Source organism: Callorhinus ursinus, unplaced genomic scaffold (assembly GCF_003265705.2).
Source record: "Callorhinus ursinus isolate GAN/ISIS: 27379988/994484 unplaced genomic scaffold, GSC_fseal_2.0 scaffold12, whole genome shotgun sequence".
Lineage (NCBI taxonomy): Eukaryota > Metazoa > Chordata > Mammalia > Carnivora > Otariidae > Callorhinus > Callorhinus ursinus.
This window is the reverse complement of record NW_027397074.1, coordinates 84,795,382-84,822,981: the sequence shown is the minus strand read 5'-3', so window position 1 is coordinate 84,822,981 and position 27,600 is coordinate 84,795,382. Positions and strand designations below refer to the sequence as shown.

At 53.1% G+C, this 27,600-nt stretch overlaps 1 protein-coding gene across 5 annotated transcripts; it reads left to right on the top strand.

Annotated features, from left to right (window-relative positions):
- Positions 1 to 2,551: 2,551 nt before the first annotated feature.
- Positions 2,552 to 25,810, top strand: ZNF746 (zinc finger protein 746). Of its 5 annotated transcripts, none has more exons than XM_073899376.1 (7): positions 2,552 to 2,650; positions 6,646 to 6,945; positions 7,073 to 7,154; positions 8,116 to 8,229; positions 20,570 to 20,761; positions 21,249 to 21,374; positions 22,463 to 25,810. In XM_073899376.1, exons 1-7 carry the CDS (start codon positions 2,552 to 2,554, stop codon positions 23,548 to 23,550), a joined length of 2,001 nt encoding a protein of 666 aa, XP_073755477.1. In that variant the 3' UTR covers positions 23,551 to 25,810. The 5 variants fall into 5 exon arrangements, with proteins under 5 accessions (XP_073755477.1, XP_025710612.2, XP_025710611.2 ...); XM_025854827.2 differs by lacking the exon at positions 2,552 to 2,650 and adding an exon at positions 3,403 to 3,654 and having other exon boundaries at positions 22,466 to 25,810; XM_025854826.2 differs by lacking the exon at positions 2,552 to 2,650 and adding an exon at positions 3,403 to 3,654.
- Positions 25,811 to 27,600: the final 1,790 nt, after the last annotated feature.

Here is a 27,600-nt window from a genome sequence, read left to right as displayed (position 1 = left end):
CATTGTATATCATTTACAGCTTATTGTAGATCATCTCCTTATTGTGTATCATTTCCAGCTCTCTCTTGGTTGTTCCTTCCTCCCTGTTCCCGCTCAGGCTACATTTGGCCAGAGGTTTTCTCACCTCACGCTTGGACTCTGCAGGGTCCTCCCGGCTGATCTCATCCCCCTCGACCCTCCCCACACTTCGCTTTCAGGTCAGTCTCCCTATCAGCATCACAACTGGCTCATTCACGCTCAACCCCATTACTTGAATCCAGCTCCTCCGCCTGAATAAAGTTTGTAAAGCTTATCAAAATATGGCTCATCCTATTTTCCCCTGTGGTTTAAAGTCCTAGCCAAACGGGACCATGACCGTGTTTCTCCTAAACATGCTTTGTACCTTCCTACCCCCGTTTTTTTCTCGGCTGTTCCCCTAGCTAACATTTCTGCTACCACCCTCTGGTCTGAGATGCTCTCTGCTTATGAAAATCCTGCCCATCCTTCAAGATCCGGCTCAAATTTTATCTACTTTACAAGGTCTGCCCTGTTTGGAAAACACAGAGAAAAGTATATACGCGCATAACACACACACGTGCACACACACACTTTCTTCCCAGTTGCATGCTAGGCAGCTTGCCAGCCTTGGAAAGTACAAAGATGAATGGGTCCAAGCACCTGCGGGTGTGGCTTTCAACTCTGCTCAGAAGGGGCAGCTTTGTTGGAGGTAGGAACCAACCCAGTCAGCTCCTCTCTCCTGGGAAGAACTCATTCCCGAGACACAGGCTGCGCCCTGCCCCACACTGCTCACACCCTCCGTGAGGCAGGTGATACCTTGCCTCACAGAAGCCCTGGGACCCTGAGGGGCCATATCACCGTGGAGGTAACACCTCTGTTTCCTCGAAAAGGAGGAAGCCCCCTTCTCCAAGGTAATCCAGGAACTGACCAACGTGTGGTATCGTGAGACTATAAGCAAGCTATGACACAGAGCCCAGCACAGAGGCCACAGCGGGAGCAGACACAGCGGGCTTCAGTTGGGTCAAAGCCAACTGGTGGTGAATGGAAGGCCAGGCCCAGGAAAGTCACAGAACAGCCCCATCCAATCTTCTCACTGGACATATGGAGATCTGCGCCAGCCAGTGGCAGAACTTTCCTTATTCCACTGACTCCTAGTTCTTCCCGCAATACCCCCAGGGCACACGTCCCAACTTAGGCTTCGATATGTTCCCGTGGCTGTTTTTTGTCTCGTTTTGTTTTTTAATCAAACACCTTACCAGGAAGCTAATAAATCTTAAAATTCAGATCACCTGTCTTGCACCAGCTCTGTGCCTACCTTTACATTTGCAATTCTGGGAATTTTTTTCTTAATAATATTCTCTAAGTCATACAAAATGCAACCATTTCAAGCCCATAAAACGTGGGTCCACCCTGGCAGAGGGAATGTGTTATTTGGGAGGGGAAGGAATCCCGTGGAAACAAAGCTAGAAGAAAAAAAAAATAGGAAAAGGAGCATGGGCAGGTTTAGGAACATTCCCCTACAGTGAGCGGGTCTACTATATCCTTTCAGGGACTTATTCCAAAAGGCAAAGGGTGCCATGGGCTGCAACCTGGCAAGCCCCTATCCTTCCCCCAGCCCATCCCCACATTTGAGGGGTAACTTTCAAGAGCTGGGGGCATGCGAAAACAGCTGGGCTAACATCAGTAAGAAAAAGAAAATTAGGCTCAGGGAGCCCACTCCAGAGTAAAGTCCCGCCCCCCCTCCTGGGGAGATTCTACTTTTACACATAGAGAAGAATGCATCCTGGACGACCCCCATTCTGTAGCTTCAGGCCAGGCTGATGGAGAGAAAGTAAAGAGCATGCGAAGACCCCTGCCTGCTAGACCCCAGAGCCCAATAGAAGTCTAGACCACGTGGGGCACCGGTTTCTCTTTAGGAAAGAGTCCCACCTAGAGGAAATTCTGGAAGTTTGAAATGCATCTTTGTGACCACATGGGGGCCCCATTCAAAGGCTCCTTCATTCCGCTAGCCTGGGTTTGCCTCTTAAGGAGTTTTTCCAATTATTTATTTAATTTTTGTCTCCTTTTTGTTTAAAAATTCCGTTCTTATTACTAAAAAATAAAAACAGGAATTGAAAAAAAAAGGTTAGAAAATGTATAAAAAACGGCCCGTGGTCTCACTGTTAAAGAAAAAAGAAGCTACTCTGTGTTGCTCTGTATGCTTCCAAACTCGCGCATGTGTTTTTTCTTTTACACAAAACTGAGATCATTCTGGACAGACTTCTCCTCTTAAAATACCACGAACGTCTTCCCACACCAAGTTCTTCATCAAAATAATTATAAATATGGTATTGTGTTCATTCCACTTAGAAATATTTGTTATAAATAATAAACACATTACAGAAAGTTCTAAGTGGCTGTCTACTGGGATTTACCGAACTATTTTTCTATTGTTGGAAGAATTTATTCCATTTCAAACCAAGACAGACGTGAGTTACAGCTGTCCAAATAAATAAATACATGAAAAGGCCAAATTGCCTGGCAAAGACCTAAAGCAGCAAAGGCGACGTGGCAGATGCCCTGTGGGAGAAGGCACAGGTCTCCTGGGGCTGTGGCCGTGGTCACCCTGCCCGGCCCGGCCCGGCTGGTCCCTGGAGCCGGGAGATTCTCTTTAGTAAGCGAGTCCCTTGGGGTCCGTGGGGTCCAGAGCTCGAGGCGCGGCAGGCTGCAGGTCAGGCGCTGGGTCCAGGCGGTGCCTCAGCGCACGCCCGGCCGTAGGCCGGTGGGTCGGTGCGGGGTGGGGGTTGGGGAGGGCGGTCTGTAGGCCGGTGGATCGGGGGGGCAGGGGGCCGGGGGGGGGGGCAGGGTTGGGGGGGGGGGGCGGGGGGTCGGGGGGTCCAGAAACCTGTGGGCCAAGCAGCATCGGTGGTGGTTCAGGGGGTCGGGAGGCCGGTGGGTCGGCTGGCCCGTGGGTCGGACAGCGCCGGTGGGTCGGTGGACCGGTGGATCCAAGTGGGTCGGTGGGTAGGGAGGCCGGTGGGTCTGTGGGTCAGTGAGTCAGGGTGTCGGAAGGGTCGGCGGGCCGGTGGACTGGTGGATCGAGAGGTCAGGGAGTCGGTGGGCGGGGTCGGAGGTCGGGAGGTCAGGAGGTCGGGCGGTCGGGGGTCTGGAGGCCGGTGGGTCCGGGGGCCTGTGGGTCCGGGGTCGGGCGGTCGGGGATTCGGGAGGCCGGTGGGTCGGGGGTCGGGGAGACCCAGGGATCAGCGGGCGGGTGGACCCGCGGGTGGGTGGGTCTGCTGGCCAAGGGGCGGGGCGGGGCGGGGCGGGGCGGGCGCCGCGCCTGCCGTTCGCCTCTCTGGGCTGCAGGTGGGGCTGTGCGGCCGCGCTGCCTCCAGGAAGCCTCACGGGCCTGCGCCGGCTCCCAGGATGCAGTGTGGACCGGCCGGGCGCTGACGGCGGCGGCGCGTCTGCGGGCGGAGCGGCGGGGGCCGGCCAGCGAGGAGCGCGGCGACGCGGGCGGGGAAGGCAGGGCAGGGCCGGGCGGGCGCCGCCTGCGGAGAGGCCGGGGGCCGACCTGCGTGGAGCCGCGCGCGGCGGCGGCGGCGGCGGCGGCGGCGGCGACTTCCTCCGGGCCGGGCCGGACAGTGCACGGCCATGGCCGAGGCGGCCGCGGCTCCGGTAAGGGCGGCCCGCGCGCACCGACGCGCGGACTCGGGGCCCGGGCCCAGCACACGGCGCCGCAGGCCCTGGGGAGGGGCTCCGTGGGCCGGGCCGGGCCGCCGGGCCTGGGCTCCGGCGAGCGGGGCGCGGGGTCCGCCGGGGCCTACGGCGCCCGTCGGCCGGGCCCCCCATTCGCGGCCGAGCCTGAGCAGAGCGGAACCGGTCGACCCCGCAGCGGAGGCCGCCCCACGCCGAGTTCCTGCAGCCCTCCGCGGCTTCCTGCCCCCGCCCCATCCGCTGGCCCCTTCATGTCCGCGCCCCCCACCCTGCGTCTCCTTTCTCTGCCCACCGCTCTGCTTCAGCGTTCCCTACCCCCCAGCTCCCCCCAGCGGCCTGGTGGCACCTGGGAGGTGTCCGAAGCGGCTTCGATTCCGCACACACCGAGTGCCCAGCTCGATCGAGGTCGGGGCGGAAGACAGCTGCTCCCTCTTGTAGAAGCAGGCAGGCACCATCGCTGTTAGGCATTATATTGTCCTCACAGCAAACCTGTGGGGTAGGTGCTCGTTCCGTCATACAAAAGAAAAACCCGAGGCCTGGAGAAGTTAACTTGCCTAGGATCTCACAGCCAGAAAGTGTGTGAAAAGATACAGTTGGCCTGTATTCAGGGACACATTGTGTGTTGGGGAAGCAGACAGGGACCCTGGTGATAACGATGCCAACAGAAAGAGGTGAGTGGTTCTTGCCTTGAGGCAGAAAGGTGCTCTGGGAGGGCAGAGGAAGGAGAGGGAGGGTCTGGCACCCCTTTCTGGCCTGGGCTTCTGTGATTTGAGCTGGGCTTTTGAGGAAGGCTAGGATTTCATCAGGCTGAGTGGACCAGGGGAGCTTTTCCGGTAGGGAGGTCAACTTGCGCTCAGAGAGAAGGCAGTGCCCAGCGGGTTCAAGGACCAGAATCCAGTCCCTGCTCCATGGAAGATGGTTTGGTAGGGAGGCAGTGCGAGAGAAGGCTGCAGGGAGAGTTGGAAGGGGTTTTAATGCCTGGACTTCACCCTATGGGTGGGGAGGCCTTGAAGGATTTGGAGTTCCCTTGCCATCGGCTCCTCTCAAACATAGGGTTTCCACTTCCCTGGCAGGAGTCTGAGGACAGCCCCATATTATCCACCCACCATTTAGTAAGGAGCTGGGCCTGAGCACAAGCGGTCACCACCTCCCACTAAATAGTGCGAAGACCCATTGAAATGGTAAGCACACTGTGTGTGCCTTACTGTTTATAAAGGAGTTTATGCAGGTGTCCTTTTCCTGCAATGTAAAGATTGCATTCATATGGCAGTCAAGTGCACTCGGGGGCCGAATAGGATTTCAGTAGCTGGGGAGCCGGGTGACAAAGTGAATGGAGACTTCTGGAGCAAACTCTTGGAGGCTGGGGTCAGGTGGCAGGGACTGATCAGAAAGGACAAATGGGCAAGGGAAGGAATGGCGGCTGTCGTGGAGGGTGGCCCAGGGTGCCAGCCCAGCACAGTCCCTGCAGCCTCGGGGCAGAAGCACCCGCCTCCTGAGAGCAGGAGTCCCACCCACATCCAGTTGTGTCCCTCTAACAACTCTCTGCCCATCCAGCTCCTTCCCAGCGAAAGCCCTTCCTTCTTCAGGTCAGAGGTCATCTGGTGCGGCCTCCCTCCAAACAACCTCAGAAGCGCTAGGGTGCTTGGCAGTTGTTTTTGGCCTCTGCGCACACACCTCTCACTATTATCCCCCCATGCTGTAGTTCTCGGTGCCTTTCTCCAAATGAGCCCACACTGCTCCCCACTAGTCACGTCTTCGTTTTGCAGATAGTCCCCAACGATTTGTTTGGGAATAGTTTCCAGAATGTTGTAAGGAAACGTGCGCCCTCAGGCACAGCCAGAAGAAGGCGCAGATGTCTGGACCTCCTCTCTGACCCAGGGGGGCCCACCTTCACATGTGGGTGGGTCGAGTGGTTCAGCCCCTACCCAAGGCAAAATGTGCCCTTTCCTCGGGGTCTCCAACTGCCAACTGTCAGGTCACTCAAGCTACGTGTGAACTTTCCAGCAACAGGGAAGTAAGTCACTGCTTGGGGGAAGCTTTATGACGGTTGTCATACGCATAAAAGTCTAACCTTATGGCATGTGTTTTACCTTCCTCACCAATCTGTAAGGTGTGTCACTGATCCCGGAGTAGCTACAAAAATGTCAGAAAATAATTTTCCCCTTGGGAGGGGTGGGGACAGTGCGAGAAACAGACTCTCAGGGGGCCCAGTGGACCCGTGTTGATTTTGTCCCCTTGACACACCCCTGCCACGTGGGTTAAAAAGTCTTAACTCTTGGCTGGTGGAGATTTGCAGTAACGGTGATTTTTAGTTTAAGGAGGAGTAACTGGGGAGGGGACAGAATCAGAGGGCACTGTGGGGAGAGGGACTAGCTGTTTGATTTTTATGTTTATTAAAAAGAGAGAGATGCTTTAAAAAAAAAAAAAAGAAAGAAAAGGCAGTTGAGCAATGCTCATGTTTGTGCCGGTTCAGTGAACCAGCTGTTTTTTTTGCTAGGTCATCATCCGTAGACAGTTCCTGTGTGATTATGATGGGAGGTGCTGGCTGGGCTCTAGTAAATCTGCAGTTTACTATTTATCCACTGAAACGCCCCAGCAGTGCTAAGTCACTGTTTATTTAGCAGAATTGCACTGAGCACCTTCTATGGGGCACACACTCTGCTGCAAAAAGCTGAAATACTGCCTTCAGAGAGCCCGTACGGGCAGATGCGGGAGGTCCCCGGCCAGTGCGTGCCGAGCCCTGGAGGGAAGGCACCTGCCCGGACGTCGGAGGTGTCTGAGTTACTCAGAGGAGCTGATCCTAGGCTGAGATCGGGCGTGTGGCCCAGGGCGTCCCCGCTTTCATTCCCAGCTCCGCACCTCCCGGCCCAGCTCCCCGGCACCTAGAGGAGAGGGGCTCAAGGAAGCAGTGGATGGAATGACTGAAGGTGGACTTCTCTTTGTTTCTGAAAGATCTCCCCGTGGACGATGGCAGCCACAATTCAGGCCATGGAGAGGAAGATCGAATCGCAGGCTGCCCGCCTGCTTTCGCTAGAAGGGCGGACGGGGATGGCCGAGAAGAAGCTGGCCGACTGCGAGAAGACGGCCGTGGAGTTCGGGAACCAGCTGGAGGGCAAGTGGGCCGTGCTGGGGACCCTGCTGCAGGAGTACGGGCTGCTGCAGAGGCGGCTGGAGAACATGGAGAACCTGCTGAGGAACCGAAATTTCTGGATCCTGCGCCTGCCCCCGGGCAGCAAGGGGGAGGCCCCCAAGGTATCCCTCGGGCACCTGGGGTGGGACAGCCCGAGGGACTGTGCCTGTGAGTGTGTGGGTGAGCGCGCGCGACACTGTTCAGGTGCCCGTGACCTTTGATGACGTGGCCGTGTATTTCTCTGAGCAGGAGTGGGGCAAGCTGGACGAGTGGCAGAAGGAGCTCTACAAGCACGTGATGCGGGGCAACTACGAGACGCTGGTGTCCCTGGGTAAGGCATAATACTCATTCTTCTGTTACATGTGACTTTGAGAGTCCTCAGAACTCTCTCTCCATGTGGGTGGTTTTCGTCGCAACAATATGTAAATCGCTAGAAACTCTGACCATGCAAGGAGTTACCTCCTCCTCCTCCTGAAGATGAGCATCAAGTGACCGAGTCGAAAGCTCCAACAACCTGATGAAGTTCATGGGTGGCCAGACAGAGAAGGGTGGTGGCATTTCTCCTAACCAGGCACAGAGCACGGACGTCTCTGTCCTGCTGACACAGAGTCTAAAGCCTCAGGCGACTCTCAGGTCCAGGATGGAATCGACCCACATTCCTTTAGCCTTTTCTTACAGAGATAATGTGGCCTGTAAGATACCTGGCGACACTCCTCCGGGTTAGTGGAGAATAGGGGCAGACCATGTTTCCCATGGCCAGCGCTGTCTTTGTGCCTCAAGGCTCTGCTCCCTCAGACCCTGGGGCCGCGGTCACTCTCCACACATGGTAGCCCCAAGAGGCTGTTCCTGCCTGGGCTGCCTTCCTCTTGCGATGCTTTCTGTGTGACCCCAGAAGGGAACAGGGCCAGGCATGACGGTATAATTCAGTTTGAAGAAATGCGTTGCTTCTTAAGGGAGAGACTATCAGAGTGTCTTCACCTGGGCACGGACGTCTGGGGCCAGATGGTTGTTTGTTGTGGGGCTACTCTGTGCAGCGTAGGATGTTCAGCAGCATCCTGGCCTTGACCCACCCATGCCAGGAGCACCGCACCCCCAGCCCCCAGTCGTGACAATCAGAAATGTCTCCAGACTGCCACACATCCCCTAGGAGGCAAAATTGCCCATGGTTGGGAACCAGTGCTCTATACTAATCTAGAAGTTTCGTTTCTTGGCCACTCGTGGATTCCCAGGCTGCCTGTCCACAGCTCTGAATGGAACCACATGGCAAAAGCTAACCTTTCTGTCCTTCTCAGACTACGCCATCTCCAAGCCCGAGGTCCTCTCCCAGACTGAGCAGGGGAAGGAGCCATGCAGCTGGCGTCGCCCGGGCCCCAAGGTTCCAGATGTTCCTGTGGACCCGAGTCCAGGTGAGGGGCTGAGGGAAGGCCAGGGACACCAGGCAGTCAGGTGGAAACGGGAAAGTAGAGGGGCAGGGAGGGCATGACCTTCTTTCCAGGAAGAGCCGAGGAGAAACCTCAGACGTGAATATTTTAAATCGAAGCTTTTTAATAGTTATGACCTGTAGCCTGTTCCCCTAACACTCCGGGAATACTGGAGTGGAACGAGGCAGCAAACCTGGTCTTTTAGAAGAGAGGTGGAGCCAGCGCACACAGTTAGGGGGAGAGGGAGGAGAACACTCATAGGGAAGGTAGGAGTGCGTGGAAGACAAAATGTAATTCCTTCCCGGTTTTATGAAGAGCCAGCCTTGCCCCTATCCAGGAGCCAGTCCCATTGGCTGGCCACATGTTTCAGCACGATTAGAACGACAGATTTGTTTAAGGTGAATCTGGATATCTGAGATCACAGCCTCGGACTTTCCTGGAGCCAGGCAGCACCTCTGAAACTTAGGGGAGGGACAGGTGGATGCGTGAGAGAAGCCAGGTCACTGAAGTGAAGCCCTCGGCAGGTGCGGGGAGGCGACAGCCCATCCCTGACCGGGAGGACCCTCCCCGCCAGCGGGCTCGGGCCTGCTTTCCGCCCAGAACCGCCGTGTCTGTCCCACCTGCCTCGGGGTCCCCTGGCGTCCGAACACCTGTGTTACTAAAAAGCCTGGCGGTGTTTCGTTTGTGGTTAACGACGTGCGTCTTCCGTGGTCGCTGTTTGATCGCAAGCGGGGTTTCAGGCTGCGGGAGCGGCGCATGCGCAGAGCCGGCCCCACGGTCGTGCCCAGGGGAGCGCTCGCCAGCTTCGTCCCGCAGACGTCCTCTGAGACTTTGCTAGGCGCCAGGGACAGAGCTGCAAGTGGAGGACAGAAAGATGACTAAGCAGGGCGCTGCGGAGTCTGAATGGAGAAGGGGACTCGGACACGGAGCCCGGCCTCCTAGGCTGGGGCGGGGGGGGGGGGGGGGGCGGGGGCCCGCGGTGGGCGGTTCATTTTACTTAGATCGTCCTTGTGGAGGCTCTCCGGTTCCCACCCCGGCATCCGTGAGAGCGAAGAGGGGCCCAGAAATACGGTGGCTGCCAGCGAGACCCCAACCATGCCCTCCCCTCCAACACAGACTCCCCTCTCTGCCTCCAGCCCGTCAGCAAGAACCCCGTTACCCCCTCCCCAGCTCAGCGAGAGAAGCCGGGCCCCCAGCTCGCTCCTCACCCTCTCTGGGCTTGGGCATCCCCTTGGCAAACGTCCTCTCCACTTCTCTTCAGCTCCTAAATTCTGCCGCCATGCCTCGGGGAACTCGGCCCCCAGCAAGACCTCCAGTCCCCCGGCTCCTCCCTGAGCATCCCCGCCTGTTCTTGTCCAGATGAGTCCTGGTCCTTCCAGGGGCCCTGCCTCCGCCGCAGCCCACCCCTTCCCCCCATCCCCCCTAGCCCAGGCATGGAAGGCAGCCGTGTCGCCGCGTGCCTGCTCCATAGGGCCTCTGTGCTAGTCTCCCCTCCTCCCTAGAAACCCCCGCCTTTCACTCGGATGCCTCCCCTCTTCCTACCGCCTCCTGCAGACCTCGTCTCTGCTCCTTCCATTGTGGCTGGCGAGGGCAGCAAGCACAGACGGCACTCTGAGCACCCCAGCCTCCACTCCCTCTCCACCACCCACTCTGAGGTCATTCCCTGTTGCCGACAGTGATGCATCCCTCCCATCATCTTATTTTGAGCTCGGCCCCTCCTGTCCTTGCAGATCTCTCTTCCCAGTGCCCCGACCCCAGCATCCAGCCCTTTCACTGCCCAGCTGGTCCTGGGTGCCCTCTTTGCCCAGCCAGGACTCTGGTCCAGGGTCACCCTCGCCCCCTCTCCCCCGTTAGTCATTGTGCTCACCCGGCAGAAACATAATCCTGGTTAAATCTGTCTGCCTGTCGTGCACCTGCTCCCATGCAGCTGCACGTGGCTGGAGAGAGAGAGAGAGACACACACACACACACACGCACACACGCCCACCCGCCCGCCCCGCCACAGCCCTCTATTTCTCACCTACAGTCCCAGGAGTGTCTCCTTGGTCCAGTTGCCCAGAGGTTGGCAAACTGTGGCCTGTAGGCCAAATTGCGCACCATCTGTTTTTTGGCCCACAAGTTTAGAATGGTTTTCATGTTGAACAAATACTGTTTAACTGAAAAAAGAAACAGAACTCACTGCCCTTCCACCCCACCGGCCTGTCTGTTCCACCCATGCCCCGTTCTCCGTGTTGGCTGCAGCGGTCACCCCTCCCACTGAAGGCCTGCTCCACTGGGCACTAGATCCAATCCAGGCCACCTTGGCGAGGACTCACACACCCCCATCCTTCCCATCAGCATCTGCCCCTGCCATCATTTGCCCGGTTTGGACACCGACCACTTGTGACCCCACACCCCTGCAGCAGCCCCCCCATTTCTGCCCTCGTCGCGTCCCGCTCCCCAGGAGCGCCCTCCTGCAGTGCCTGCTTTCTCCCATTCCTCTTCCACTCTGGAGGCCCTTCCATCAACACTCCTGTCAAGGCCACAGGGGCCGCCATAGCGTTAAAGGTCTGGTCTTACCATTGGTGACATTTGCCACCGTTGATCACTCTCTTCCCAGATTCGCTGCTTTGACAGGATGCCTCCCCCTCCTGGTTTCCTCCTGCCTTACTTAACACCTTCCCTTTGCTATTTCCCCATGCTCTTTCTGGCCTCTAAGTGTCGGGGTGCCCTTCCTCCTCTCTATGTGGCGGTCTCCACCATCCCGGCAGTGGCTGGGAGGGCTCCGTGTGCCACCTGGGTGCCGACAGTTCCCACGGTGTGCCTCCTGCCTGGCTCCTCCCTGAATTCACACCTGGCTGCCTGGTCTGTCTCCACTCGGGTGGGATAGACGTCTCATGCCAAGCACGCACCCAGCGGAGCGCCTCCTCCCCTCGTCCCTCCACCCCACGTCTCCCCTGCTGCAGTGGCCAGCTACCCACCCTCCAGTTGCAGGCGGAGACCCAGGGCTCGGCCTCAGCCCTTTCTCACACCCACAGCCATCGGGGATCCTAGTAGCTAGCACTCCCTTCAGACTCGTCCAGAATGCTGTCACACCCCATCTCCTCTACCCTGCCACCCAAGCCCATCGTCTCCTGTGGTCACCTCCCGACCAGCCTCCCTGCTCCTGCGATGATCCCCCAGAGTAGGCCCTACGCCCTTTCCTTCAAATCCCCTTACGGGCTTCCCACTGCCTCGGAGACTCTGGCTCACGTATCTGTCTGTGTCTCACTCCCTCTGTTCCCACCATACCATCCTCCCTGCTGCTTCCCCCAACACTCCAGGCCGCCCCAGCCTCAAGCCTTTGCACTTGGCAGCACCCTCTGCCAGTGCCCTTCAGGTCCTCCCCAGGCTCCACCCATTACCTCCTTCAGGGCTCTGTTTATTTAACATTTAAATCACCACCTTATTTAAAATTACAGCCCCTGTCCCCACCCAGAATTTCCAGTCTCCTTTCCCTGCTTTGGTTTGTTCTACAGCAGGGAGCATCATCTATTATGTGTATTTCGAGATTGTTGTATATATCTCACATTTACAGAATCGATAGAGATCTAAATATTACATGTATTTCAGAGAGGGAGCTGATAGATTTCACGTTTGTAGATTAATATATGGCCGGCCGGGCTCTCCCCATTAGGATGTAAATTTCAAGAGGACAAGCACTTTTATTTCTTTTGTTCATATGATCATTCCAGGCACCTTGAACTGCCTAGCACAGAGTAGAAATTCAACAATTACTTGTTGAACGTATGTAGCGTATATGTAATTTAAAATATTTTTGTGTTATGTGTGTTAAATTCCTGGTCAGATTTCCTGGTCTCATCCTTCCCCAGGGTAACCAGTTGTCCTGAAGTGGATGTTTACCCTTTCCATCCGCATTTGGAAACTGTCATTTAAAGCTGTTATGTACATATGTAGCCATAAGCAACATATAATACAGTTTTGTGTGTTTTGAGAAATGGTATAAATGTCATTATATTTACACATCAATATCATGTACTTCAGATTTATCTCTGTTGATGCAGATAGATCAAGTTCATTCATTTTAACAGATGCTTAATATCCCAAAAGCAACTCCATTCCAGCTTGTTCTCCACTGGTCTGTTGATTTGCACTTCAGCTGTGTCTGATTTTTCACTCTCACGAGTGGTGCCGCAGTGGGCAGCCTGACCCTTGTCTGTCTGTGTCCTGCGCTGCGGCCTCTCCGGGGAGCAGACCAGGGGGGACCCCCTGCATCGCTGGGCATGCTTGTCTGCACCTCCTCCATTGCCATGGTTACGCAGCTGGTCCTGCTCCCATCAGCAGCCAGGAGTGCCTGTTGTCTCACATCCTTGCCCTCCTTCAGCATTAGCTCCTTGCCAGTCTGATGGAGGTTGAGATGGCATCGTGTTTTAATTTGCGTTTCCCCGACTCTTAGTGAAGCGGAGCATCCTTTTCGTGTTTATTTGGTTTCTTCAGTGAATTGTCTTTTCCTGTTTTTCTACTGTTGCTTTTCACTCTCGTACTGATGCAGACTTCTGTCTATAGGTTCCGGATCCAAACACTTCATCTGTTATTTGCATCACACATGTCTTCTCCCAGCCTGTGGCCGGTCTCTCAACTTTGTCTTTTGCTTGTACAGAAGTCTTCATTTTGGGTACAGTCAAACCTACCAGTGTTTTCCTTTATGATCTGCTTTTTTCTATCTTAGGATAGCCTTCCCTACCTCACTGCAGGTCAGAAAGACATTCTTCTCCATCTTCTTATAAAACTTTTAAAGTTTTGCTTTGCACATTTAAGTCTTTAATTTATCGAGAATTAATATTTGTGTAGGTTACGAGGGAGAATTTAAATTTCCCACAAGGACATCTGATTTCCCAACAAAGTCTGCTGAATATTCTGGCTCTTCTCCAATGATTTATAATGCCAGTTTGGTCATGAACCAGGTTCCCCTGCATACACTTGGTTTCTGAGCTCTTTATTTTTTGCTTTTTTGGTCTTTGTCTCTACACCAACACTCCCTGTTCTAGCTTCATAAGAAGCCCTCATATCTAGAAGACTAAGCCTTCCCTACTTGCTCTTCAAAAACTTTTCAAGACTCTGTTCATGAGTTTCAGAATCTTTATGTCAAGTTCTCAGAAAATCCTGCTGGAATTTTGATTGGAACTGCATTTATCATTTCATTTCTGGAGAATAAGGCTCCTCACAATATGAGCCCCTCTCCCCGTGGGAAGACTCACTGAGTGAAGGCTTCCGGGTGGCCTGAATAGGCTTCATGGTTTTCTCCAATCGTTGTTTCTATTGTGAATGGCATTTTCATATTAACTACATTTTAAATAGTTACTACAAGTATATAGCTCTGCTGTTGAGTTTCTTTAGTAAAAGACCCCTTTTGTTCAACCTGCTTACTATTTCTAGTAATTGACTTGTCAGTTTAGATTCTCATGGATTTTGTTCCGTAGATGGTTGTGCCTTCCTCATAAACACAAAAGGTATCTCTTCTTTTAAAATTGTTATAACTTTATTTTTCTTGTTTGGCAGTTTGGCCAGGATGTTGAGTGCTCCCAGAGATGGCCAGCATCCTTATCTGTGAGGTGCTTCGAAGGTCTGGGCAGTAAGGCTGGTTTTTGCCAAAGACTTTTGATGATACTCTTTTTATAAGTTTACAGACGTGGGACACCTGGGTGGCTCAGTCGGTTAAGCGTCTGCCTTCGGCTCGGGTTGTGGTCCCAGAGTCCTGGGATCGAGTCCTGCATCAGGCTCCCTGCTCAGCGGGGACCCTGCTTCTCTCTCTGCCTGCCACTCCCCCTGCTTGTGCTCTCTCTCTCTCTCTCTGACAAATAAATAAACAAAAATCTTAAAAAAAAATATGTACAGAACAAAATCCATGTAACCCTTAGAGAATAAGAGTCATACCCCAGCATCAGAAATAGATCACAACCCAGAACCTTCCGTTGCCCCATGGTCCCTCTCTGATCCCATTCCCCTCCCTCCCTTTTACAGATAACCAGAAAATTCAGGAGATGTGATCAGTCCCTTGCTTTTCTGTATATTTTTATTCCTTATCTATATATTCCTAAATAACACTGCGAACTTTGTAGGAATGAGCTCACACCATCCATATTCTTCTTTAGCTTGCTTTTCTCACTGGCCCTTGTTGCTGAGAGTCGTCCGGTGTTGACGCGGCACAGCTGCCCCTTTTCCTTTTCACCACTTCATGGTTTTCTGCTTTACGATGGCGACACGGTGCGTGCATTCCTTCTGGTGATGGGCGTTTGTGCTGTTTCTAACTTGTTTGCTTTTAGGAACGATGCTGTTGTGAAAATTGTGAAGCATGTGTCAAAGTTTCTCTAGGTCTAGACCCGGGAGTGGAACTGCTGGGTCGTAGGAAAGATGCATGTTGGGCTTTTCCAGGTCACGTCTGTGTGCTCTGTAAAGTGGCCTGCCCACGGTGCCCAGCCGCCCACGGCCCCTCATCCTCACCAGCCCTGGGAACGCCTCCCATCCTCATCTCTGCCCATCTGGAGGGAGTGCATCGGTTTAAAATTCCTATTTTAAAATGTGCATTTTCCCAATTAACGAGATTGAACATTACATCCTCTGTGTATAGACCACTTGTCTCCTCTTCTGTGAAATGCCTGTTTATGCCTTTTGTCCGTTTTTCTTTTGTTTTCCCTTTACTTATTGATTTGTAGGAGCTCCTTTCATGTTCTGAATATTAATCTTTTTCTTGGGCGGGTGTATTGCCAATATCTTCTCCATTTATGGTATATTTTAAAGAACAGATGCTTTTGATTTTAATGTACTTGGATTTTACCTTTATGATTTGTCCTTTTTATGTCATAAACAATTAAGAAATTTCCCCTACCTCAAGGCAGTAGTGCACCATCTCACGTTTGCTTCAAAAGTTCTGCCTTTCACATTCAGGTTCTTAGTGGTAGAGGGAGGTTGGGACCCTGGCTCTTTCTCACTAGCGCTTTGGGTCCTCTTTTCCTTTGCTCTGGGGGTCATCTTCCTAATTACCTGATAACAAGTTCTGTGAAAAATCCAGCTGGGATTGTGCTTGGGGTTGCATTTACTCTGTCAGGCACGTTGGAGAGAATGGACCCTGTGCTGAATGGAGGCACATTATCGGGGAATGTCCTAAGCCTCCTCCATGTAGCTCATCTGTCTCATGTGCCTCAGTGAAGTCTTAGAATGTTCTCCAGATTTGTTGTTAGATATATTCCTAGGTTCCTTGTATTATTTTTTTAAAGATTTTTTCCTTGTATCTTTTTTTTAATTGCTATTGTCAGTGGTGCTTTTTTTTTTTTTTTTTTTTTTAGAGCGAGCTTGAGATCTGGGAGGGGAGGAGCAGAGGGAGAGAGAGAATCAAGCAGGCTCCACTCCCAGCCCAGAGCCTGACACAGGGCTCCGTCTCACAACCCTGAGATCAAGACCTGAGCGTAAATCAAGAATTGGAAGCTTAACCGACAGAGCCACCCAGGCGCCCCAGTGGTGCCTTCTTTTTTTTAACATGCTTTTTCTGTTTGTTGCTGACACCTGCTGGGGGGCTGGAGGGGCAGGGAATTCCTTTTTCCCAGTGCCTGTTCTCATGCAGAAGGGGTCAATTCTGTGACGTCCCTCCCTCTCTCTCTACCCCTGGGCATCCTTCCAGGGGGCCCACCAGGAACATACCTCATCATCAGAGAGTTTGGGAGCAGAACTGGACAAGCACAGTCCTTACCCATCCATCCAATCCCCCCTTGGGCAGCTGGCCACCCCCAGGGGCCAGGCCATCTCTGTTGCTCTGCTGGGGACAGGCTCCTTCACTGTGGTCCAGCAGGGGGGACTTCCTACCCTAAAGCAGTAGAGTTGCACTGACTACTTGACCCTTAATTTTCTACCTGTCTTCTCCTTCGTAATATAAACATACGAGGTCATAAAATACCCTCTAAGTACCATTGCAGTTGTAGCTCACACATTTTGATAAATACTATCCTTATTGGCTGGGCGCCTGGGTGGCTCAGTCGTTAAGCGTCTGCCTTCGGCTCAGGTCACGATCCCAGGGTCCTGGGATCGAGCCCCACATCGGGCTCCCTGCTCGGCGGGAAGCCTGCTTCTCCCTCTCCCCCTCTCCCTGCTTGTGTTCCCTCTCTCGCTGTGTCTCTCTCTGTCAAATAAATAAATAAAATCTTTAAAATATATATATATATATATATCTTTATTGGCATTAGGTTCCAAATATCTTCTCATTTTCATTGTCATTTGTCCTTAGAGCCTTGGATTATTTAGAAAACATACATATTTTTAAATTTTAGTACATATGAGGAGTTTGGGGATATCTGTTCTTGATTTCTGACCTAATGTTATAGTCAGAAAATAAGGGTATAAAGTACAAATCTTTTAAATTTACCAAAGTTCAGGGGCGCCTGGGTGGCTCAGTCGTTAAGCGTCAGCCTTCGGCTCGGGTCATGATCCCAGGGTCCTGGGATCGAGCCCTGTGTCGGGCTCCCTGCTCGGCGGGGAGCCTGCTTCTCCCTCTCCCACTCCCCCTGCTTGTGTTCCCTCTCTCGCTGGGTCTCTCTCTGTCAAATAAATAAATAAAAATCTTTAAAAAAAAATTTACCGAAGTTCATTTTATGGTCTAGAAAGTATTCATTTTTCCCTACTGTTCTGTGTGGCTTGAAAAACTTGTGTTTTCCTTGTCTTTAGAGCCTACTACGTCCATTTGATCGGGCTTGTTAATAGTGTTACTCGAATTTCCTATAACCTTGAGTCAGCTAGATTTATCAGTTACAGAAACAGGTGTGTTGAACCCCCCGTCCCCCCCCCCCGCTGGGGAGTTGGGAGTTGTTTATTTCTCCTGGAGTTTTGCTTTATTATTTTGAAGCCAAGGTATTAGATTAAACATTTAGAATTATTTTCACTTTCTGGTCAATGTAACATGGCACAGTGACCCTTTTTATTTCTATGAATATTTCTCTTTTCAAAAGCTATTTCCTCTGATATGGTATAACTACATCTTTTTTAAAAATGTCTTTATTCTGGCTTTTATTCTTTTACACTGTTCTTGCATCCTTCTGTTTTAATTGCGTCTTTTGCAAACAGCATATAGCTAGGTTTCTTGTTCGGTTTTTTGTCGTTGTTGTTGATGTTGTTGTTTTTTGTTTTTTTTTTTTTTTTTTTTTGCCAGAGAGGAAGAGAGAGCACAAGCAGGGGGAGTAGCAGGCAGAGGGAGAAGATGTGGGGCTCCATCCCAGGACCCTGGGATCATGACCTGAGCCGAAGGCAGACGCTTAACCACTGAGCCACCCAGGCACCCCAGTTTCTTGTTCGTTTTTAGTGTAATCATCTTTACCTTTTAAATGTCCAAAGCGGTGGGCACTAGGCACATGTGGCTGTTGGTCACTTAAAAAGTACTGTAAAAGGGGCGCCTGGGTGGCTCAGTTGGTTAAGCGTCTGCCTTCGGCTCAGGTCATGATCCCAGGGTCCTGGGATCGAGCCCCGCGTCAGGCTCTCTGCTCAGCAGGGAGCCTGCTTCTCCCTCTCTCTCTGCCTGCCGCTCTGCCTACTTGTGCTCGCTCTCTTTCTCTCTGTCAAATAAATAAAATCTTTGAAAAAAAAAAAAGTACTATAAAAGGGCACCTGGGTGGCTCAGTCAATTAAGCGTCTGCCTCTGGCTCAGGTCATGATCCCAGGGTCCCGGGATTGAGCCCTGTGTCGGGCTCCCTCTCAGTGGGGAGTCTGCTTCTCTCTCCCCCCCCCCATTTCCTGTACTCTCTCTCTCTCAAATAGATAAAACTTTTTAAAAAAGTGATGTAAAGATGAAATACATAAATTTTGGACATTTTTGATATATTGGGTTAATTAAAATATATTTTTAAAACTAATTTCACCTGTTTCTTTTTACTTATTTATTTTTTTAATGTAACTACTAGAAAACCTAGAATGAGCTACGTGACCTGCACAGTTTCTCCAATGGACAATGCTGGTCCAACCTGCTTACACTGATCGTGTTCGCTAGCATGTTTGGATTCTCACCCACCATCTTGAATTGTGTTCAGACCTTGGACCACCTTTTCTATATTTCTTTTTTAGTACCCTTCCTTTGAGAGTTCTTCATTTAGATTCTTTCTTCCTCAAACTATTTTTTTCCTTTTTTTTCTTTTAAGATTTTATTTATTTATTAGAGAGAGCACACAAGCGGGGGTCGGGGCAAAGGGAGGAGAAGCAGGGACTTCCCCCGACTCGGGACTCGATCCCAGAGTCCTGGGATCATGACCTGGGCTGAAGGTAGACACAACCAACTGAGCCACCCAGGCGCCTCTCAAACTAGTATTATTTTTAATAAGTTTGGAAGTTAGATGTGCTGTTTCTGTTCTTTTAGAGGAGACTTTAGGAGTTTTTTTTTTTTCCCTTACAAATATATCCTTTAGAAGTCTTTTGTGGGTCTGTGAGTGACAGACTCTCAGTTTGTGTTTGTATAGGAGTTTTTATGTGTCTGAAAATACTCTTACTCCATTCCTGTATTTGAGGGATATGGATTCTAGTGTGAATGTTATTTTCTCCTAGCCCCTTGGAGACGCTTTGCTGAGAGGGGAAGCTGAGAAGCCATCCACCCGTCCAGCCGCTGTGGCCTTGTGGGCGGTCTGCCTTGTCCCCCACCAGACAGCCTCTGACTCTGGGGGCCTGCAGTCCTTCCACATGTCCAGGCAGGGACTTCTTTCTCTTGATCCGGCTTTAATCATCGGTAGTTTTCAGCGGTTTGGGAAATTTTGCAGTATTGTCTCTCCGAATATTGCCTTGCCTGCCTTCCCCCTACTTCTTCATTTTGGAATGTTTTCGTACTGCCCTTCGCAACGGTGGGCGTCTCTTCATATTTTCAGCTCCGTCCATCATTTCTTATCTGTCTTCTAGTTAGCTCACCATCCTCGGCTCGGTTCTTTGCTTTCTGTTGTTTTGCCTATAAACTGGATTTTTAGATTTCAGTGGTTTTATTTTACAATTCCAAAGTTATATGTTCTTCTTTTTTCAAAATCTGCCTGGTCTGTTTGGGTAGGCTCTGATTTATCAGACTGTCCCCCTTTTTATTTTTCCGGATATATTAAACTTTATATTCTGCGTATGGTAATTCCAGTATCCAGCATCTCTGCAGGCCAGATCCTGCAGTACATGACCTCTGATCCCCTGAGGCTGCCACTTTTCTTGTTGAGGTGGTGATTTGTAGTGGTGAGCTCAGTAACTCCTGCAAGCTATGTGGAAAATGCTGTCCTCCTGAGATTCTCTGTCCGCCTCTACTGGTTCTCGGGGCCACCACGGTCTCGGCCTGGCGGCTTTCAGGCCACTCTGTGGTGTGACCTGGCAGGGGACAGCCTTGGGCACAGGCCGCAGTGCGTCAACTCCCAGGGTGGTACTTAGGTCCCTGCACCCTTCGGCTTGTTCTTTTTTCTGTAGTTCTTGGGAGTCAGTTCGGCCACGACTCTCATGTTGTTTGGCTCCTCTTCTGGTTGTAAGTTTAGTTTTTTCATAGGGACCTGAGTTGTGGGGGTGTCCCCTGGGGGGCAGGTTTGCATTTGCCTGTGCTGGGGGGCCTCATGGGTTGTGGCGGGGGAGGGGGGGTTAGCCCATGTTTCTGTGGATTTCTCAGCTTCTGGTCTCTGCACCGTGTGGGTGGTATGAATTCAGTGTGGACGTGGGAAAATTCCACTTTCTTAGGGTGGCTGTCCCACCCATGGCCCTAGACAGGTGGCAGCTTCCTGGTAGTGCCCTCAGGTAGATGGAATTTTTCTAGTCCCCAGCTCACTAGGACGGAGCCTCATGGCTCAGACAGCTCAGCAGGGCTCTTAGCCTCGCTTGGGCATCAAAGCCCAGTCCCTAAGGCCTGTGTCCTGTTCCAGCAACTCGCTGGGTTGCTTGGCTCCTATTTGAACTCTTGATTGACTTTGCATTAGCTGTTTGATTCTTGTATCTGGAATCTTTCTTTTATGCTTACTTATATACAGGTGGGGAAGTTAGGTTTGGGGGGATATTTGGAGTGACTTTTTATATAGCATTTCTGTGTTAAGAGTGAGGGCAGGACTTGCCCAGAGCAGCTCAGTCTTCTGCGGGGGCCAGAGGTCCCGCCCTGAGAATGCCTTCCCATCCTGCGCTATGCTCAATACCATGTGACCTCATGCTTTGCCCAGAAGGCCCTGCTGTCCCCGCTGCTCTGGCCTTCCATTCCCACCAGGTTCTTTTGCTTTTTGACCCCTGTAAGCCCCTGCGTCCACGTCCTTGGCTGGATGTGTGTCCGCCCCAGGCCCGAGGGGCCCTGATGCTATATGTTCATGCCCTTTCCCTTTCTTAGGCTCGGGGCCCCCAGTTCCTGCCCCTGACCTCTTAATGCAGATCAAGCAGGAGGGCGAGCTCCAGCTCCAGGAGCAGCAGGCTCTGGGGGTAGAGGCATGGGCAGCCGGACAGCCAGATATCGGGGAGGAGCCGTGGGGCCTCAGCCAGCTGGACTCCGGAGCAGGAGACGTCTCTACAGATGCTGCCTCTGGTGAGTGGCCACAACCAGAGCAGACACCAGGAACGAGATGCAGGGACTAAGGGCAGGGTGCAGGGAAGGAGCTTCTGGAAGCACTGTGGGAGCTGTGGGCTCCTGACTCACGGAGAAGTTTCCCCACCTGAAGGCAGGGGGCTGTACCAAATGATATTTTGCAGGCCCCACCGTGGGTTGGATGATGCTCTTGTCTTGGCATCTCTCTGCCTGACCTTCATCAGCTGCACTCCCGTTCCTGCCCCCACCATTGGGCATTTAAATTGCCAGATGCCTCATATTCAAGAAGCCTGTATGAAATAAATAACATCTGAGCCTCCTGGTGCCTCAGAGAAGGAGCAAAAGAGAGAACTGGGTGTGGGAGAGGCGGGGCTGTTTGCTCCCACAGAAAAGGCGGGGTCTTAGGGTCTAGCCTGCCCTTCCTTTCGCACAGGCTTTCCGCGCCCTTCCTTCCCCTAACCCACGGGCTCTGATCTCTTCATTGCAGGCGTCCACTCCAACTTTTCAACCACTCTCCCACCCACTTCCTGGCAGGCGGACCTCCCTCCCCACCATCCTTCTTCAGCATGCTCAGACGGGACACTGAAGCTCAACACAGCGGCCTCCACGGAAGGTATGGGGTGGCAGAGGACGGGAAAGGGTCGCATCTTCCTGGGAGGCTGCCTCAGCCCAGGGTCCTCACTCTTACCAGTGAACTGCCCTGACCTTTCGGCCAACAGGCCGTTAGGTGTCTGTGACGTATGGACTCTATACAGTCTGTCCTTTATCTCCTTCCAAATTCTTACACTTGGACAGCCTTTCTTGAGAATGTTTCTGGCTGTCCCTTTCTCATATGGTCTGAACCAGTAACCCTGGTAAGCTGATCCGTTGAGAGGATGTGCCTCCTGCCCAGGCTCAGCAATCCTGGCTCCTGGCTGGCACTGAAAAGCCAAAAGCAAACCACAACCGCTTCTTAGGTATCAGCACTACCAAAGACAGGTGTCTGAAGGCCAGAATCGGAAGAACAACTACCAAATTTATGTATTGGCTTTCTTTTCACTTCGGTTTTGAAGGCCAGTTGTCTGTTACTTTAATCATTTCTATCATATTTTAGCCCCCCCAAAATGTGCTAAAAGCCTGCATCCCTGATCTAAAACTTCAGGATGTGAGATTCAAGTGCATTTATATAAAATCAAAAACATTTATACTATTTCACTAATATTTTTATCATTAGCATGCTAAGTGCTTTCAGACGTGTCATCAGGTTTAATCCTCATACAACCCTATGAAATAGAGTATTCATAGAGGAGCTGTCGGTCAGAGAGCTACCTGAAGCTCACAGCTGGCCTGGGGGGCGGGGGGGGGGGAGGCGGAGCACAGTACAATCGTAGATACATCGGAGCGCAGCACTGGGCTTCTGCCCTTTGGCTACTTGGCCACCAATGGTCAGCTTCAGGATAAACGCATGATTAGTCTTGATTGCCAGCGTGAACTCGGAACTTGGTGAGCGGATACATTGGCTTTACCTGTGAAGGGCCTCATCCACAGGCTGAGGCAGCCCCAGGCCCGCGGGGAGGATGCCCTGCTGAGCCGGATCCTGAGGCAGGGAGAGTAGGGCTCAGCGGTGGTCGGGGAGCTGAACAGCCCGATGAAAGTATCAGGTCTTCCTTCTCTAAGCAGGTACCGGGACAGAATGATACGGGGTCTTTCTGTCTTTCTCAGCAGATGTAAAAATTGTGATAAAAACAGAAGTCCAGGAAGAGGAGGTGGTGGCCACACCGGTGCATCCTACTGACCTAGAGGCTCATGGGACCCTGTTTGGACCAGGCCAAGCCACAAGGTTTTTCCCTAGTCCTGTCCAGGAAGGAGCCTGGGAGAACCAGGGCAGCTCCTTCCCCAGCCAGGACCCCGTGCTGGGGCTGAGAGAGCCCGCCCGGCCTGAGCGGGACATGGGTGAGCTCAGCCCGGCCGTGGCCCAGGAGGAGACCCCCCCCGGGGACTGGCTCTTTGGGGGGGTCCGGTGGGGCTGGAATTTCAGGTGTAAACCCCCTGTGGGCCTGAACCCGAGGACTGGGCCCGAGGGGGTGCCCTACACCTCCCCTGACAACGGAGAGGCCGTGCTGGACCCCACCCAGGCCCCGAGACCCTTCAGTGACCCCTGTAAATACCCCGGCCGGACAAAAGGCTTCGGCCACAAGCCAGGCCTGAAGAAGCACCCCGCAGCCCCTCCGGGAGGGCGGCCCTTCACCTGCGCCACGTGCGGGAAGAGCTTCCAGCTGCAGGTCAGCCTGAGCGCGCACCAGCGCAGCTGCGGGCTGCCGGAGGGGGCGCCGGGGGGCGCGGCGGCGGCGGCGGCGGCGGCGGCGGCGGCGGGCGGCGGGGCGCGGGACGGCAGCGCGCTGCGGTGCGGGGAGTGCGGGCGCTGCTTCACGCGGCCGGCCCACCTCATCCGCCACCGCATGCTGCACACGGGCGAGCGGCCCTTCCCCTGCACCGAGTGCGAGAAGCGCTTCACCGAGCGCTCCAAGCTCATCGACCACTACCGAACCCACACGGGCGTGCGGCCCTTCACCTGCACCGTCTGCGGCAAGAGCTTCATCCGCAAGGACCACCTGCGCAAGCACCAGCGCAACCACGCGGGGGGGACCAAGGGCCCGGCCCGCGGCCAGCTCCTCCCGCCCCTCCCGGCCGGCCCCCCGGACCCCTTCAAGAGCCCGGCCTCTAAAGGACCCTTGGCCTCCACAGACCTTGTGACCGACTGGACTTGTGGCCTGAGCGTCCTGGGACCCAGCGATGGCGCGGACCTGTGAGCCACCCCCCCCCCCCTGAGGCTGGCCCGGGCGCCCGGCCCCTTCGCCCCCGCAGACCGCGCGTGGCCGAAGTCCCACTCGACGTCGGGGTGGTGGTGAAAGCGGAGGCGGGAACGGGAGCCTGGGGGAAGCAAATTTCCAAGTTGCTGAACTGATCACTGGAAAAAGAGACACTATCCGGCTTCCACCCCTAAACAAAGTAGAATTCTCTGATTGTGAAACTGAGCAACATAGAATTTTAAGTAATTTAATTATGAAAACTTTTTTTTTTTTTTTAATTCTTGACGAAAAAAGCTGGAAAATAGTCGTAGCACCAGTTTAAACTTTATAGTGTACTTTTGGTTTCCGGAGCGTGTGTTTGTGTGGGCTGTGTCCTTACCAAGTCTGACAGTGAGTGTGCCCGGAGTTGGCCGGCTGGGGACACAGGCCCCGCTGATGTCTAGGGATGGGCTGGTGGTGGCACAGAGTTGGGGGGAGTTGAGACCACCCCCTACAAAAGCTATGCTCAGCCTGGGGCGGAGCAGGGCTGCAAGCTGGTCCCATCACCACCTGCTCTACAATGTGGAAACAACCCCCACCTCGTGTCAGCTGGGAGAAGGACTTGCCCACCAGCAGCCAGTACCATTTCCCAGCTCTCCTCCATCTGAAAAGGCCCCCAAACGTGCTGGCCTATTATGGGCCATCTGTCACCCCTATCAAAAGGGGTTTGGGTGGTGTCACCCTGTTAGGTGACTCAGAGCCTTATAACAGAGAGTCATCTGAAAACCCAGTGTTAGGGCTGCAGAGGTGAGGCAGCTGAGGCGGGCAAGTGGAACCCTTCGATGTCACATCCCAGCAGAGCCAGGAACAAAGCCTGGCCTGCCCACCCCGGAGTGGGGCCACTTTCCACTCCCAACGAAATGCCTCTCTTTCCTTTTCTCTCTGTGTGGTGTTTCTTCATTGTCAAAATGCTTTCACTTCGCATCTCATTTGATTACTGTGACCTTGTGAAGCACGCAGGACAAGTGTTCTTTCTTGTTAGAGATGAGGAAATAAATTCCTCAAGGGGGACACATCCCAGCCTCGCTCGGTGAGTGCAAGCTGCCGTGCCCGCAGTCGAGGAGGGGCCTCTGGTTAGACACAGCTCATCCTCCTGGAGCATCAGTTTTGGGGGAGGGAAGGTTTTCGTCTTTGCCCTCTTAAGATTTGTGCCACATGTGCTGGAGCAAAATCGTCAGGCATCAAGATGTAGCTGAGCACCGGCCCCTCTGGTGTGCGTGCTCACCATCCCCACCCCCACCGCAGGGGGTGCCCGGTGGCAGGTCTGAGAGGCTGAGCGAGGGCTGAGCGCTTGCTCATTCCCCGTCTGACATCTTAGAGGTAGAATTAGAAATGGCCCAGCTTCCTTGATTCTACCGCAGTGCTGTCCCTCCTACACGAGTATCCATCCCATTTTGTTGGAGCAGCCACTGGACTGGTTCCCTTCCCCCAAATGGGTCATTTGTTTCCCCTGAGGAGCAAGAAACCATGGCCTCTGTTCAGTCAGCTCCCTCATGCGTACTTTTATTAGGCAATAGACTAGTTAAGAAAATTGTTTCTATGTACTGTATATTTTGTACCTGTTTACACTTCTAATATTGATATAACTGATATTTTGAAAAACAAAGAGGAAACATCCTGTTAAAATAAAACCTAACCAGCACCAAGGCGCTTTGGTTGGTTCCATTCTTAGACCGGTGCTTCGGCACTGAGGCCTCCAAACCCCTCTTGCTCACGAGCTGTGTGGCCAGCTTCCTCCCACCCTCCCCCTGCGCTTGGTCACCTCAGACCTAGGGAGGCCACCGTCCCTGAGAGCTAGGAGTGGAAGAATCCAGAGACGTTTGACACCGTGGAGGGAAAACCATAGTGCATCCCGTCACCGGGCTTCAGAATGTAATCATGGTTTGTGTAATTTGGCTTTATGTAATTTGATGTGATGTACGTGAAGATAGGTCTGGGGGGGAAAAGGGCAGAATATCAGAAAACAGCGGGTGCTGGATGTTCTCTCCTTGCATCTTGGCTGGGCAGGGGCGAGGGGAGGACTGACGATGCCTGGGGTGGTGGTTATCCCGGTCCCGGAGCGAAGTCCGCCTGTAGCGTCTGAGCCAGACTCACACCGACGTTCCCATCAACCGGAGTTAACGATTGTTAATGTTTTCTCTCGTGTGTTCCGTCTCTTTCACATTTTGATCTTTGTCTTTTTAAGAAAATGAAAATGTAAAATAAAATCTGCGTAAAATTGCCCCAAGGGCACGGGAGTGGGACATGGAGAAAGAGCAGAAGTGGGTCTCACCCAGGCCCACTGTGATGATGGCGTCGCTCATGACAGGCAGCCCTGACCTCTCTCACGCGCTTCTTGCCTACCTCCCCGCTCCCCCACTGGACGTGTCTCCAGTCCTGGGCAATCAGCGAGGGACCCTTCTGGAGTCTGCCCAGCTCACCGTGCCTCCGCCCCACTGCCGCGCTCGGCCGTTCCCACACGCTCTCCTGCCACACGCGCTGCGTGCGGGAACCCCGGGTAGCCTGCCAAAGCCGCCAGCCACAGAGTGGTTCCCTCAGTGGCCGACTCCCAAGGCTCTGGCTTGGGTGCGCTCTCAAAACAGAGAACGTGGGAGGACAGGGTTGGGAGGGCGGGGGGTGGAGCTCAGTATCAACTTCCACAGGGGGCACCTGATCAGCAGGTAGGGCGACCAAGGCGAGCGCCTTGGCTGGGGGCCCACTGCTGCCCTGAAGCAGCCTGCTTAGGCCAAAGCACTGCGGTGCCTTCTCGGTCAGTGTCCTCTTGCTGCTGTAACAGATGACCACAAACTTGGTGGCTTAAATCAGTACAGATTTGTCTTATACTTCTAGAAGTCAGAAGTCCAAAGTGAATCTTAGGGAGCTAAAATCTAGGTGTCAGCAGGGCTGCGTTCCTCCTGGAGTCCAGAGGAGAATCCATTGCCTCGCCTTTTCCCACTTGTAGCAGCCACCTGCGTCTCTCGGTTCGTGGCCCTCATCTTCCGTGGGAGTCACTCCAACCTCTGCTTCTATCATCACATCATTTTCTGACTTTGACTCTCCTGCCTCCCTCTCGGAATCTTGCACAACCCTGGGCCCACCCAGATAATCCTGAATAATCATTTCATCTGAAGATCCTAATTTAATCACACCTGCAATATCCCTTTGGCCATGTGAGGTGCCATCTTTTTTTTTTTTTTTTAAGATTTTGTTTCAGACAGAGTGCATGTGCAAGAGAGAGAGAGTACAAGGGGGGGGGCGGGCAGAGGGAGAAGCAGACTCCCCAGTGAGCAGGGAGCCGGATGCAGGGCTCCATCCCAGGGCCCTGGGATCATGACCTGAGCCGAAGGCAGATGTTTAACCAGCCACCCAGGTGCCCCATGTAAGGCACCATATTCACAGGTTCTAGGGATTAGGATGTGGACATCTTTGGGGGGACCACGTTTGGCTTACTACAGGTTCCAACTCCCAGGGCAATCCTCATCTCCTGTCTGAGGCCAGGCCAAATCCTCCGTGGATGCTCCTATGTTCTGGCACCAAAATAATGTGCTTAAGTGAGAACATTTGAGGTTCATCATGCTCATCAGCCACCCTCTGCTGCCCATAGAAAGGTACCCATCTGCTGCCCGCCTCTTCCTGACATCTTTCTTTACCTTCATCTTTCTACAACTTTGTTCTATTCCTGATGCTTCCAAAGATGGCCCCCATCCCTTCCAACTTTCCGTTGTTCTGTAGCAGTGCTATGTTATCTTTGTCCTGTTCCCGGGCAGGCTTAAGACAAGAGGGGTCAACTGTGCCATAACCATTTCAACAGCATCAAGACCTGTGAGGGTTGTGCTGGCCCCTTCAAATATTACTCTATTTCATCTCCACTCGGGAAGATACCCCTGCTCCTCTGAGGTTCCTGTCACCTTCTCGCTCTCCTTTTCTCTGTCTTACTCCACATCACTGAAGGCTTGTCAGAGTCCTCCTGGACCTCAAGGGTGTAGCTCCCCAGCCCATCCTGCCATCCCTCATACTGACCCAGGGTGACCT

Bases quoted from the DNA above. Each gene is read 5' to 3' on its own strand.
- ZNF746 (XM_073899376.1), top strand. From the start codon at position 2,552: ATGCCCTGTGGGAGAAGGCACAGGTCTCCTGGGGCTGTGGCCGTGGTC. The intron at 8,230-20,569 runs GTGAGGGGCTGA...TCCCTTTCTTAG, and splicing joins TCCTGTGGACCCGAGTCCAG to GCTCGGGGCCCCCAGTTCCT. The intron at 20,762-21,248 runs GTGAGTGGCCAC...TCTTCATTGCAG, and splicing joins CTCTACAGATGCTGCCTCTG to GCGTCCACTCCAACTTTTCA.